Below are 15,913 nucleotides of genomic sequence, written 5' to 3'. Positions count from 1 at the left end.
TCGATACAAGGAAGGCACACACTCCTTCGCATCGAGCGAGATATCAACAGACAGTTCCGGGAAAAGCTCCAGCCACCGAGAAAGTGCAAAACGATGTCAAACAGAATCACAGAATTACCAGCTTCCCGCTTTCGAAGAGCGAGATGATGATACAGGAATCGTCTCCACCGCTGATGATGTATTTGTTGTTGTCCAGGGCTAGCGTGACACACATTACCGGCGCTATGTGTTCGCTGTTTGGGGGGATGAAAAAAAAAGAAAGAGAGAAAGAAAGTAAGATTAAGTTGCGAATCGATGACACACTGCGGAAGGGCTAGGGCACAAGAGAGGGTGTTGATTGTGACTAATTATATTTTGAAAACTACCACCGTTAGTTGTTGGAAGGATGCGAAAACTGGAGTTCTGTATTGATTTATTTATTTTATTGGAATTATTCATTATTTTTTTTGTTTTACAACTGACAATTTTTATAAACAGAACCATAAAACTTTCATTGATCTTATTGTAGAAACTTAACCCAGAATGGGTTGTTGAAAGTATGCAACAACATCACACAAGATTAAAAACCCATAAAGCCTCATGTAAAGCTTAGTTCATTAAGAAATGAGACACATTCTATTGATGATAGTTAATTTCCTAGTTATCGGACATACACAGTTTTGACAGCATTTTGTTGCCTGTAAAAAGTGCTATCTGAAATATTTTTTTTTAAGTATAGTGATTTCCTCCAAAAATAAGAATACATTTTCAACTGTTTGAAATAATTTGAAACTGATGAAAATATCAAACATTTACCAACGACACAGGACAATAAAGCTTATTTTTGTTCAAAAGAAATTACAGCATATGTACCGTTTGGCTGGTAAACGGTGGATAATGTGCAACACGAGACCCCATAGTGGTCATATCACCTCTTATTCACAACTCCTATCTCTACCTCCCCGCGGTGCCGGCTGGGGTGCGAGTAACCTAAGCGGAGATCGGGTACCCAACCCCGGTGGATGCTTTGGTCGCATGCAGACTGAGAAGGTGGCCGCACGCGTCTGTTCCCCAGGTCAGGGGCGGCGTGCAACAACAACCGAGCGTCTGTTCTCCAGGTCAGGGGCGGCTCAAACAGCGTCTGTCTTGCAGCAAGCGGCTGAATTTATGAAATGCGGCTCCCGCCAGCTAAGTCCAAGATGGCAGCCCTATCGCGGGATAGGGACTTTAGGCTAACAACCTACTGCTCCCGATTTGAAATTGTTACGGAATCCGAAAGAAATGACCGACCTAGAACTTTGGCGACGACTTTTAGCATGAAAACACGGACACGAATTGGAACTTGGAATGTTTTAACCCTTGCCCAACAAGGCAAACTGGAACAACTTGCTAGAGAGGCTAGCCGCCTCAAGCTTGAAATTCTGGGACTGAGCGAAGTCCGTTGGCCTAATACTGGAGAACACAAGACACAATCCGGGCAAGTCTTGCTTTACTCTGGCATACGAGGAGAACATGCTACTCGGGAACGAGGAGTTGGTTTCCTGTTAAGCCCGCAAGCCTACGCGGCCCTCATTAGATGGGAACCGATAAACGAAAGAATAATCGTAGCCAGATTTAGAACACGGGTAAGAAACCTTACAATGGTCCAGTGTTATGCGCCAACTGACGTTGCCGACTTGCAGGAGAAAGAGCAGTTTTACAGTCAACTGAACAGCGTGGTTGAGAGAATTCCGAAGGGTGACATTCAAATCCATTTGGGCGACTTCAACGCAAAGATTGGCTCCGACAATCAGGACCTTGAGCGCATCATGGGGCGCCATGGCTTAGGACAGATGAGCGAAAACGGAGAGCTGTTTGTAGAATTTTGTGGCAACAACAACATGGTGATCGGTGGATCGCTCTTCCCCCATCGACCAGCACATAAGGTCACTTGGGTATCCCGAGATGGCCGAACAGAAAATCAAATTGACCACATCTGCATCAGCCGAAAATGGAGAAGGAGCCTTCTTGATGTCCGCAACAAGCGAAGCGCAGACATTGGATCTGACCATCACCTCGTCCTTGGCGAAATACGACTGAGAGTTGCGCGTGTCCAACGGCGCGAGGAGAAAGTCGGGTGTCGATACGACGTCCGCCGGTTGGAGAATCCAGAGGTGAAAAGGGCATACGTTGAACAGCTAGAATCTCGAGCCTCGGAATTGCCGACAGACGGAACAGTCGAAGAACAGTGGTGTGGAATCAAGAATGCCTTTATCACTACGAGCCATGGTACTCTTGGTAAAGTTTGTGGAAGAAGAAGTTAATGGATGTCGGATGAAACTTGGAGGATGGTCGATGATCGGAGAAAAGCGAAAGTCGGAATTGAGCAGGCATGTACCGGGTCAGCCAAAGCAGCCGCCCGCTTACGATATGTGGAGCTGGAAAAGGCAGTTAAACGAGATTGTAGACGAGACAAGAGAGCCTGGACAAACTCCCTAGCCGAAGAGGGAGAAAGAGCCGCCGCCAATGGAGATATCCGATTACTTTATGACATTTCTCGCCGCCTCAGTGGTGCAAGGACTAATGCAAGAATGCCGCTAAAAGACCGAGCAGGTCAGTTATTGACCGATCGAACAGATCAGCTCAAACGATGGACTGAGCACTTCGAACAACTCTTCCGAGTCACGAATAGCGATGGCCAACAGAATCCGCAGCTCGAAGCGCCAACAGTAAGTCGCATAAATGGCGTCAACTCGGAAGCGCCTTCGCTGGCTGAAATAGAAACGGCAATCAAAAACATGAAATCCAACAAAGCACCTGGGATCGATTGCATCCCTGCTGAAATGCTGAAAGCCGACCCTGCCCTATCAGCACAAATGTTGCACCGTCTTTTCGCTGACATCTGGGATACTGCAACATTCCCGGCCGACTGGATGCAGGGTATCCTCGTAAAGGTCCCGAAGAAAGGAGACCTGACAGAGTGCGGTAACTGGCGAGGCATAACGTTTTTCTTTTTTTTTTTTTCTTATTATAGAGGCATAACGTTGATCTGTACAACCCTCAAAGTACTCTGCAAAGTGATTCTGAACAGGATCCAGGAGAAAATAGACGCTACACTCCGACGGCAACAAGCTGGATTCCGATCTCGACGATCATGTGTGGACCACATCACAACGCTACGAATCATACTGGAACAAATCAACGAATTCCAGGACTCTCTTCTGCTGGTGTTCGTTGATTTCGAAAAAGCATTCGACCGACTTAACCATGAAAACATCTGGGCGGCTCTAAGGCGACGAGGGGTCCCAGAGAAACTAGTCCATCTCATCGAAGCACAGTATGAGGCATTTTCGGTGTCTTGTCCGAACCAATCCCGGTAACTGCTGGAGTGAGACAAGGATGTATTCTATCACCGCTACTTTTTCTAATCGTAATGGATGAGATTCTGATTGGATCGATTGACTGTGCACCGAACCGAGGATTGCCGTGGAATCCTTCAACAATGGAGCAACTGAACGACCTTGACCTGGCTGACGATATTGTTTTGCTTGCCCAAACACAACCAGATATGCAGAGCAAACTCGACGACCTCACCGAAAGTTCCAAGGCAGCAGGTCTCAAAGTCAATGTCGGAAAGACCAAGTCGATGGAGATCAACACAGGAAATCCCTCCAGTTTCATGGTAGCTGGGCAACAAGTTGAGAAAGTGGAGTGCTTCCAGTATCTTGGTAGCCAGATTACGCCTGATGGTGGTACCAGAAAAGACATCGAAACACGGATCAGAAAGGCCCGATTTGCGTTTGCGAGTCTCCGAAACATCTGGCGGTCACGCCAGATCTCTCTACGAACAAAAATCCGAATCTTCAACTCAAACGTCAAATCCGTATTGCTGTACGGGTGCGAAACTTGGTGCACATATGCGGTAACGACGCGAAAACTGCAAGTATTTGTAAACCGCTGCCTGCGGAATATCATCCGCGCTTGGTGGCCTGGCAACTGGATCTCGAATGAGGAACTACATCGCCGGTGTCATCAAAAGGCGCTAGAAATCGAGATTCGGGAACGTAAGTGGAGATGGATTGGGCACACGCTGCGAAGAGATGAAAACGAGATTTGCAGAGAAGTGCTAGATTGGAATCCAGAAGGTCATCGAAGAAGAGGCAGACCCAAAAATTCGTGGCGGCGAAGCCTAGCCGCTGAAATCCGAACTGTCGACGAGAATCTTGACTGTGACCAGGTGAAGACGCTGGCTCCGGATCGTCAACAGTGGAGGTCTTTTACCACGGCCCTATGCACCGGAGGATCGGCGCGGGATCATTAAGTAAGTAAGTATCGTGATTATAAACCAGAATCAATGCTGTATTTAATAGCGTTTATTCTGAACATTTGAAGATAGATTTGGTAGACAACTTATAATAAATTCAGCAAAAGGAGCATGAAAATGATTTCAGTTCTCAAATCACATTAAAGCAAGGTTTTCAAAATTCGTTTTGCTGTATTTACACAGCTAAAAATAATGTAACGATGGCCGATGTAATTTGAGGATACGTTAGCCATTCTATGCATTATTTATTACATTCGTTGTTATGCACATGCTGCGAACATGTCGTTTTGTGTAATATCACAACCTGTTCTGTAGTATTACATCAAGTAGCCAATGTTTACCTAGATTGACAGTTCAAAATTTCTCGCATTGAAAAGTTGGGGACCGGTTGTAAATCTCGGGGATGTGTCTTTTGCCGGTAAGTGCTATTAAGGTTAATAAATAGTCTAAGCAAAGTCATTGTTCTAAGTTTTTTCCAATTCTTTTCCGTTTAAGGTCAATTTACTCCGAGACGTTTGAATCAAAAAGCATAAGAGGATTTCAAAACAACCGCAAAGTTAGTACGTTGTTTAAAAATGTGTAAGCTCTGAACTGTTTTTTTTTGATAATTCTTTTAGAAAATCTTTTTGACATGCAGTGGTCATTCAAAGGAAAAATCTCAAGGGTACGGCACCTCAACAATAAGTGGATCTGGATTGGACCTGATGCATTCCATTGTGAAATTGGTGATCGGAAATCTGTGCTCGGCAACCTGTTTTCAGAATGCAAATCATTTGGATGTTATCATTTTTACCCCTGAAGGGATTAAGCAGTTTTCAGTCTTAGGGGAAGGCCAAAATTAAGATCAGGACCTCGACTACAAGCCAGGACTGAAATGTTGATAGATTAGCATGTGTAGATCTAATAAATTATAAATCATAGCTTCAAACCATTTCACTTTTTTTTTATTGTGATTGGAGTTTCTCATCCCATTCAATATCTGTAATCTGAGTCGTAAGATGGACATATGTTATTAATAAACTCGGTACTTATCGCATGTATCAGAAAGATTCTGAAATATTGAAACTAATAACGACTTGTCATATCATTAGAGCAAGTTCACTGGTGTTGGGAAAAAGTGGCAGAAATTTTGACACTTACGGCACATTTTGAAAATTTTGCCATGCAAAAATATTTTCAAGATCTGTGGCCTTCTAGTTTTTTTTACAACACGTGTTATATTTTCGCATGCTGTGATGCAAAAATAGCAATATTTCTATCACATACGGCTGAAATAGAAACAGTGTTGTAAAAAAATCCAACGCCCCAAGATCTTGAAAACATTTTTGCATGGTAAAATTTTCAAAATATCAAAATTTCTACCACTTTTTTCCAACACCAGTGAACTTGCTCTTGGAAGCTGTACAATTTTGCGTGCTTGAATTCGTCTACTGTGATACAAATATAAGTGTAACATTTTTACATCGAATGTATGTAGCCTGTGCATCAACATAATGTAATATAAGATGTATTTTGAAATTCAAACTATGTGCATGATTTTGATGTAATATCACTAATTTTTTTTTGCTGTGTAGTTCTTAAAACTTGATCAGCTCAGAAAATAAATTAAAATGGGAGTTTAATGGTTCTCAGAATTTCATTTCCTTTATTCCACTTTATCTTGTACATTTGAATAACAAATTCGATAGCAAACATGCTTCTTCGTTTCTTGCTTTGCATTGGACATATTATTTTTAATATCAGTATGTTAAAAAACAGTAAATGATACATATGTACTTAATCATGTATAAATTTCATGATACAAAACTAGAAATGATCGAGAAAAAAAATAAAATAATAATCTTTCATGACTTATTGAATCAGTTATGGATATATCGAGTTTCGATGACAATCTTACAGTTGTTCAAGAGAATATCTATTTAAAAAGCTATACTCTAACATTTTTACTTAAATTTCAATGGCAAAGTTGAAGTTAAATTTGAGTGTTGAATTGTTTTAATTCTTATACACAGTAAACGAAAATTACTTGCGTATGGCTCCGCTCATTTGAGAAATACTGGGATATTGTCAAGCGGAACCTAAAGAAGACCGAAAAAACTGCTAAGGTCGAGCAGCAGTTCAAGACAAACTGGCTTTCTGCGGCAAAGAAGGTGGACAAGGTGGCTGTACAAAATCTAATGGCAGGGGTTAAGCGTAAGGCCCGGCAATTCGGATTTGGAAAAGCGGAAGCCTAACTGAATATTTTTCCTGAATTTTATACTAATTAAACTTGAAAAAGAAATTTAATTTGATTTTTTAAATAAACGATTTCACCGATTTACACGCGTTTTCCCTTGACCAAATTTTGACCGTATCACCCTTTACATCAAGATTTTTTAAAACTCTGTTTCCTGATCGAAAACAAATAAGCAATAAAAGTGTAAAAAAGAAATTTTCAAATTGGATTCAAAAATCATACTTTTCGTCTGACAAAAGCCTTTTTGAACCTCTTAACCCGCATCCGTCCCTGAAATTTTTTCCCGTTATAGTCCTTGGAGTGTTTGTTTGACACTCCTGAACAAGGTTGCCGAACAAATTTTCTGTGTTTTTTAAGAAAAATTTCTTAGTTTCTGTGATTTTACCCGAAAATTCTGTGATGGATTTCTGTGATGCTATTTCCTGTATTTTCATTTAAAATTCATGAAAAATTGGGTCTTGTTAACGTTTTAGTTGGGAAGAATAAATTAAGATTATAAAACTTATCATACTTTTCAAAATCAAAGTAAAAAAAATTAATTTCATATTCGCTATAAAATTAAAATTTTGTAAATCCATTCAAAATTCAAAAATTCTCTGAATAAAATCTGTGAATATTTCTAAATTTTTTGTTCTGTGACACAGATTCTGTGATGAAAATCTGCTCAAAATTCAGTGTAATTAGAGATTTTTCTGTGATTTCAGCAACCTTGCTCCTAGCCTTGCTTGTTTCTCAACCGATTTTTATCTAAATTTATAGTTTTGGAAACCTCGTAACGTAACGCGAATATATTGTTCAGACAGAACTCACCTACAACACTTCAGTTTTCCGTCAGTTAAAGTCTAGGAGAATAAATCCGAAAAAACATGCTTCGGAAAAATGACAGCAGATCAGCTATGGAATGCTAAGAAAAAAATTTACTTCGTGTCCAAGAAAGCTCAAGTAAGAAGCTATACGTTGCATATAAGAGTATATTATTCAAAATTTTTCAAGATCATAACCACCAAAAATGTAAAAAAGTGGTATAAAAATCGTACGTTTCTATCAATGAATCGTCACACCAGATAAATTTTGAAAGATTGGATTGGAAAGTTGACGTAATTTGGCACATTTTTGCATTTCTAGATTTTCTAAATACGAAACACATTGCTGATTTTTGTATCTTTTTTTGATTTGTAATTTCTTAGATTTTCTAACACTTTAATTCAACTTTGCACTGGGTTTTGAGTGTACTAACGCGAGATTTTCGCAGTAAATTTATGTTCACCAGAAAGCGAATATTTTTTACCAATTCTAGTGGTGTGATTACAATAGTGCTGCGATCGTTTACAAAAATATGATAAATAAAATGTAAAATAAATTGCAAATTGACAAAATGTTCGAAAACCAGCTGCCTTAGAAAATTCGTAAAAAATCATGTGTTTCGTATTTAAGAAATATAATGATGAGAAAATGTGCCAAATTATGTCAACTTTCTAATCCTCTTTTAAAAATAATCTGGTGTGACTTGAATAATTTTGACCATTCATTGATTGTAAAGCATGATTATATCACATTTTTACAATTTTGGTGGTCATAATTTTAAAAAAAATTCAGGAACAATATATCCTTATGTGCAACGTATAGTTTCCAACTTCAGCTTTCTTGGACACATAATAAAATTTTTTTGAACATTCCGTAGCTGATCATCAATCTATTTTACGAAGTAATGATTTTTTCGAGTAATCGAATGAAGGCTGTTCAAGCAACCGCACGCATCGTAAACAGTAGTTATGGCTGATTTTACCCTCAATTCCTCCAATTAATTTATCAATTAATTAAGAAAAAAACATGTTCAGACTTAAAAACTTTGAACCAAATGAATCCTATCTTATGAAATTTTTTCCCAGGAATCGAATAAAGGCTGTTTCTCAACATTTCTCATATAGATTAGAGAAAGCTTGTTCGGACTGGGAAATTCTCGAGCAAATGAAACCTTTCAAATAAGATTGTTTTCGAGAAATATAACGAAGGCTATTTGAGCCAAAGCACGCTTTTAAAAATGGAGTAATGGCTGTTTAACCCCTTATTCCCCTTATTTCTTAACCTTTTGCAGAAAAGCATGTTCGTACTTGATAATTTTAAACCAAATGGGACTTAGGCTATGTAGTTTTTTCTGTTTTAACTTACTTCTCCCCTATTTTTTCAATTAATTCAGAAAAATAAGTTCTGATGTGGAATTTTTGAATTAAATGAGACTTATCTTGTGTGGTTTTTTTGTTCGAGAAATCAAACGAAAGCAATTTCAGTCACCGCACGCAGTTATGGCCTGGAGTTATGGCTGTTTACCCTCAATTACCCAACATTTTTCAATTAATTCAGTAAAAAGCTTGTTCGCACTTGAAAATTTTAAATCAAATAAGTACTATCTGGTGTGATTTTTTTCGAGGAATCGAATGAAGGCTGTTTAAACTATCTTAGGCATCGGAAAATGGAACAATTGCTGATTTACCCTCTGAAATAGCTTTCGTTTGATTACTCGAAAAAAAAAATTCACACAAAATAAGTCTCATTTGGTTCAAAAATTCCGAGTCAGAACTTGTTTTGCATCATGTAAAACATTTAGGAGAATTAGGGGTTAAAACAGCCATAACTCCATTTTCCAATGCGTGCAGTGGCTCAAACAGTCTTCATTCGATTCCTCGAAAAAAATCACACAAGATAGTTCTATTTTTGATCATATTTTTTTTATTCCTAATCAGTGTTTATCTGGATTGTTTGCAAAATATTGGGGAATAAGGGGTTGAAAAGGCACTATATCTCCGTTTGTAAGCTCGTGCGGATTCTAAAATCATGTCCAATCGATTTTCCAAACATTTTTACTGGAGGAAAGAATATTTTCATATATTTGGTTCATGTGGGAGGGAAGATATTGAATTTTTTCGCGGTTTTTACACTTTTCGCCATTGTGCATTGTTCTTGAAGCTGCATTCAAAAAACCCCAAAGGGGTCTTTTCAAGGACACAAGTTCGGTATTTTACATGAAAAAATCCGAAAAAAGCCATTGGTGGTAGTGAAGTGGCTCAGTTGTCAAAATTTAGGCGTGCGGGGATATTTTAAGACGGACAATCGGTTTCTGCTATCAAATTCTGTATCCGGGTTCAGCAAGAGGGGAATAATCACTTTTTTGAAATAGTCACTTTTTTGGCGATGTAATGACGCTACTATGCATTCTATTGAAATGCAAATTTATAAAAAGCAGTATTTAGGGACAGGCAAACGATTTCAGTCATAATTTTTTTTTAAGGGGTACGGGAAGTTCGAAAGGGATCAGCTTGTTATCCATAAAAATATTTGAGATTGAACGCTTCTTTGAAGCTTTGAAAATAAAATTTGTAAATATGAATAAAAACAGTGGAAAAGAGTTGATTTAGCATGACAATTAAAAAAAATAAACTTTTTATTCTAGATTAACAAACATTCAGTAGAAGAGAGAATTGTTCTTTTTTGAAAGCCATGTATTTTGCTCGCTTAATTTTAATGTCTGGAGATACAATTCAATATCTTAGAGCAAAAACATTTGTTTCTTCTTCTTTTTCAAATTTCACCTATTTCAAATAGCAAAAAAATAGTTTTTGTTTCCCTTTAAATGCTTCAATTATATCACAATTGTCATTCTGTGCAAACTTTGGTAAAAACTCTGGCTTCAAACTGCACCGGAACCAACTGCAGCCAACTCAATGCAATGCACCCAGCTTGAATGGAAGTCTAATGAACTTTTCCCTCCAGAGTTGTTCTGGTAGATTGAAAACTCTCGTTGCTGTTATTGTTGAGGTAAATACTGTACTACATAGGAACAGAAGCGAACTCTGATGCAAATTTCATTTATGCAAATTCGTCTAAAGTGCAGTTTCCTGGAAGCTTTCCAAAGGCTGTCCGTTGCTACTGCTGCTTCTTGTGTGCCCAACCATCCGTGTACTGCCAATTTTCCGATCGCTTAACATCTCCTCTGGGTACAAACCTCTTCTAAGCGAATAGTTTATGATTTTTTCCTCCTTCTTACACCTCTCATCGGCGGAAATCGTCTCTGTCGAAAACAAAAACAACAGGAGCGCCACGAGAAGTGCAATATTTTTAAGGGTCGGGCCGCATGCAACAGAGCTTACAGAAGTGCAGAGTTTGTTTTGTAACGTTTTTTTGTTGGCCCAAAATGTAGGGAAATGGCTGCTAATATTAAACATTTGTATGCGCATCGGGAGATGCGATTTGCTTTTGCCATCGTCATTTCGATTGCATAAATTGCAGCACATTCGTACCTTCGCTTAGGGCGGGGGATCGAACATTGATTGCGACATGAATCGACACTGTGCCTAAATTTATGATGGGCCTTCAGTGTAAAATATAAAAATAAAACATCAAAACAAATCAAGACGTTCGGCCAATGATTTATTTTCCCTTTTATCCTAGTCTTTTTCCAGGGAGGAAGAGCCACTGCTAGTGGAGATATTCGATCCGATTACTTTATGACATTTCTCGCCGCTTTAGCGGTGCAAGGACTAATGCTAGAATGCCGCTGAAAGACCGAGCAGGTCAATTATTAACCCTCATCCGCATTAGGGTGTCATTTTGACACCATTGCAAGTTTGAAGGCTTGTAACTTTTTTCAGAAGCTTCAAAATACAAAAATTTCTTCGGGGACCCTGAATGAATTCAAAAGTTCTTCAATATTGCATACTTTACTTTTTTTATGGACGAACCCTGGAAGCCTGGACAAAAAAACTCCCTATTCCGACTTTGGGTGTCATTTTGACACCACAAAAGTAAAATCTACTTAAGTCGTTTGAATTATTATGAACTTCATATAAAACTTATATCAATAGAAACCTTGTAATGTCAGTAAAATATGTTTAGAACATTATATACAGCTAAAGTTACAAGTTTTCTTGTTATTCAGCATGAAAGAAAAAAAATCCGAAAAAACATGCCTCACGAAAACTGCTGTAGTTCTTATGTTACACGTCAAAAAAAATATTTGCCTTATGCATATGAAAGCTGAAGTTAATGCTTACATCATGAAGACAACAAATATTTTTTCAAATTTTTTTTAATGAAATGGTCACAAAAAGTTCAAAAAAGTTGTCTAAAAAACCTACTTTTCATTCGATTGCTTTTCGTGACAAGCAAACGTTAACAACTATCAATAGAAAATTTCCAACCAAGAAACATACGACATCATTATTTCGTCTGTCGGTTTCGCTCTCTGCCCAAATCACCACCCACCGTACCTACTCGGAGAGCAAACAAACACGTTTTGCTGGACGCGCTGCTTGTAGTTCTAGAAATTCAGGAATGATTTTACGTTTATAATTTTCATATTTTTGTGAAATCTCACAGCGTAAATTGTTGCACCTCACTAGAATGTAGATTAAATTTGCTTTCCAATGAATATACTTTTGATTGGTCCAAACAAAGTGAAAGCACTGAAAATCTGGGTACAACCTGACGGTGGACCACAAAAGAGATGAAATTTCAATTTGTAAAAAAATTGCGCAAAGTACCATCAAGACGCCATTCACCGCCCAGTTAAGCGGTTTTTCAACTTCAAACATGTGTAATAAAAAAACGACGGCAGATTTTTATTCGCTTTCTTTTCCAATACATCCCAAAACTGCTCTACTTTAAATAAAAAAATTAGTGGAATGCGAAAAATGTACGCTTTTCGAAATAATTAGCTAAACTTTTGGGTGTTCAACTGGCCCTACTACCGCCCACTCGACTTTTTCGGGTATCGATAATGTTTTCTTAAGGAAAAACTATCTGAACAACACGGAAACTGTTCTTTTTAGTATTTTCCATACAACGAGCTGTCAAAACCATATTTTGGCTCTTTAGAGAATACATTTTGTGAAATTTTTTCCGCAAATTTAGTACAAATTTTAACAAAGTGCGTTGACTGACAAAATGATGATTCCCGGCAAACAACCTCAAGTAACCGGTTATTTTCAGCGATAAAACATCATTTTCTAACATAATCAAACTAAATGCTTCTTACAATTTACACATTTGACACAATACATGCGTTAAAAACAAAGAAATTGTGCGTGACCGGTCATTAGGAACCCACACTTTTTTTTATACACCAATTACCGCCCATCACTAAACGCTTCAAAAAACAACAACTATTGAAAAAATCGAAAATTTTTTGATGCAAATCTATTCTACGAAAATAAAACTATCGTTTCAAGTCGATTTTAGGTCCAATAGGTACTATCTAGTAAACAAAAACCCTCTTTGCCCTAGGAGTACAGTAATGCTTAGTTGGCTAACAGGCGTCGAATTCAATAATTTGACCGGAAACGAAAAACCAAATATTTTATTTCTGGCTATAGTTAGCATAATTGAGTGATGTTTTTTCAGTGAAATGGTCAAACAATGATGCCGACACAGAACACAGGTCTTATATTTGGAGAAAACATCCCAGTTTTTTCAAAATACACACAAAAGGGTGATTTTGGGCGGTAAATGGTGTCTGGGCGGTGAATGGCGTCTTGATGGTAGTTAACTTTGAAAAATTCCAGTAAATTCAATTTTTGTTGCATCAAAAATCTAAAGACAGCAAAATGTAAGAATTTTTATAAAGTTTGTTGTCATATTTTTTCTAAAACTGTAGCATCGCTCAAACAGTATTTACTAGCAATCGAATGAAAAGTAGGTTTTTTAGACAACTTTTTTGAACTTTTTGTGACCATTTCATTAAAAAAAATTTAAAAAAATGTTTCTTGTCTTCATGACGTAGGGATTAACTCAAGCTTTCATATGCATAAGACAAATATTTTTTTGGACGTGTAATATATGAACTACAGCAGTTTTCGTGAGGCATGTTTTTTCGGATTTTTTTCTTTCATGCTGAATAACGAGAAAACTTGTAACCTTAGCTGTATATAATATTCTAAACATATTTTACTGACATTACAAGGTTTCTTTTGATGTTAGTTTTGTTTAAATCGGTTTAACATGCCAAAAGTTATAACGATTTGAGCTTGTGGTGTCAAATTGACACCACAAGTGCTGATTAGGGTAATGAAATGTAATGCGGATGAGGGTTAAACGATCGAACAGATCAGCTCAAACGATGGACTGAGCACTTCGAACAACTCTTCCGAGCCACGAATAGCGATGGCCAGCAGAACCCGCAGCTCGAAGCGCCAACAGTAAGTCGCATTAATGGCGTCAACTCGGAAGCGCCCTCGCTGGATGAAATAGAATCGGAAATCAAAGACATGAAATCCAACAAAGCGCCTGGGATCGATTGCATCCCTGCTGAAATGCTGAAAGCCGACCCTGTCTTGTCAGCAGAAATGTTGCACCGTCTTTTCGCTGACATTTGGGATACTGCAACATTCCCGGCCGACTGGATGCAGGGTATCCTTGTAAAGGTCCCGAAGAAAGGAGACCTGACAGAGTGTGGTAAGTGGCGTGGCATAACGTTGATCTGTACAACCCTCAAAGTACTCTGCAAAGTGATCCTGAACAGGATCCAGGAGAAAATCAACGGCAACAAGCTGGATTCCGATCCGGACGATCATGTGCGGACCAATTTCATTTTTCGAACGCTGCTGTTCAGCTGATTGAATCATACTTTGCGCAATTATGTTGTGCCTAATAGGACTGCTTTGTATGCAAACTCTTTTTTTGTGAGAGGTGTTGTCAACTACAACTTATTACTCCCAAATGTAAAGCGTGTACAATCAGAAGCCATTTTTAAAAGAGAATGCCTGAACTATCCCTTTAACTCAGAAACGCATCTATCGAAAGTTTGTGTTTGGACTTCGAGCCGAGTGGTCGCCTTTATTTTGCTGCTAAGTTTTGTTTGGCGTTGAGTAGCCTAGCTACTGATAAAGAGTGCTTTTGTTTTAAACAATAGTATATATCCAGTCGGGAATTGGTGAGGCAATGGGATCCAAAATGGAGGAGGCGCGAACCAACTCGCTCAGAATCTACTTTGGATCAGGAAAGTGTGAGCCAGCAGACTTCGAAATTTTTCAGTTCATGAAGCTGAAAATGAGTTTGGTGTGTGGAAATTTGCTAGCGATGTACAAGGAGCCCAGGGAGCACTGTGTGTATCTTAAATTCAAAACTGAGTAACTTCTTAAAGACACGCTATCGCAGTTACCATCTACCATGGAATTCACCTACAGCGACAATAGCTCGACGACAGTAACGTTTTCTGAAGCATCCATCGTATTTAAATACGTTCGGATTTTTAATTTACCGCCGGAGATAACAGATAAGGAGATATCCGATGTGTTTGCTAAGTTTGGAACAATACAACGAATGGTGAGGGAGAAGTATGGTAGCGAGACAGGTTTCCCAATTTGGACGGGTGTGCGAGGTCTTCACATGGAGATAAAAACTGAGATTCCTGCAACAGTGCACGTCCGGAATTTTCAAGCCCGAGTGTTCTACGAAGGTCTTTTGAACAAGTGTTTTGTCTGTGGAAGTGTAGATCACATAAAAGTGAACTGCCCTAATCGGAATACGGTGAACAAAAGGTTGGCTCGTCAAGCTTTACTATATAGTGACGTGGCAGCTGGGTCAAGTAGGTTGCTTGCAACGGCTAGTGCCGGAGAAGGTATTCACGTGGCTGGATCGAACGAAACATTCGTATCAGGAAATGAAGAAGAGATATCGGAGGAAAGTGAGCCAATTCTGGTTATTGGAGATGAAGGAAGCAGCAACGGTAAAAAAACTGAGCAGCCATCGGAAGTTCTGGATATTACTGATGATGCAGAGCATCATGGAAAAGGTGCAGCGACGGAAGAGATGAAAAAACATTTTGAGCGGTCGAAACGCGGTAGACAAGAATTGAAAACGAACAACAGAAGTGGATCCGAAACTTCGACTGAATCTGATTCTGGATTGATCAATGTACCAACTTCGCCTAGTTTTTTGGAGGCACAAAGTGCACTTACAAGAGCAAGATCGAAATCGATACAACAGAAAAAACATTAACAACCTTTCTCTCTCGGCTCAGTAGTTTGGAGCCTTGCAATGTAGATTAGGTTTTTTTTAAATTTAAATAAAAACATGTAACTTGAATAAATGTATGTAGAGGACAAGGAACATTGAAAAATGTTAATTAATGGAATTAATCATCTGAACTGTTTAGGGATTGTTGTAATTGTAATGAGATAATTATTTGTGAAAAAGTTTTAAAGAAGAACTCAACACAACTGTAGATTTCAACTTTTTGAAAAATAAACAAAATACTTGAAAAAAAAAAAAAGAAAGGAAAAAAAAAAAAAAAAAAAAAAAAAACTACTGGAAACAGCACCAGAATCAGCAGGCGCGTTGGATTCATACTTTGAGCATGATTAGCAGGGCCGGATTAAGCCATCGGGGGGCCCGGGGCAATT

General features: G+C 38.5%; 1 protein-coding gene across 5 annotated transcripts in view; it reads right to left on the bottom strand.

Moving 5' to 3' along the window:
* The window catches only part of LOC129758243 (protein qui-1), a 457,546-nt gene that overhangs the window by 54,893 nt on the left and 386,740 nt on the right, over window positions 1–15,913 (bottom strand). For all 5 annotated transcript variants that reach the window (XR_008739925.1, XM_055755711.1, XM_055755712.1 and 2 more), the window contains one exon: window positions 119–233. Coding sequence is in view for 4 of the 5 variants with exons in the window: in XM_055755711.1 (XP_055611686.1) it covers window positions 119–233 (115 nt within the window). In the remaining variant the exon portion in view is untranslated. The remainder of the gene's footprint in view (window positions 1–118; window positions 234–15,913) is intronic.

Source organism: Uranotaenia lowii, chromosome 3 (genome assembly GCF_029784155.1).
Source record: "Uranotaenia lowii strain MFRU-FL chromosome 3, ASM2978415v1, whole genome shotgun sequence".
NCBI classification, from domain to species: domain Eukaryota; kingdom Metazoa; phylum Arthropoda; class Insecta; order Diptera; family Culicidae; genus Uranotaenia; species Uranotaenia lowii.
Note: the sequence above shows the minus strand (reverse complement) of the source record. Positions and strands in the feature narration are given on the sequence as shown.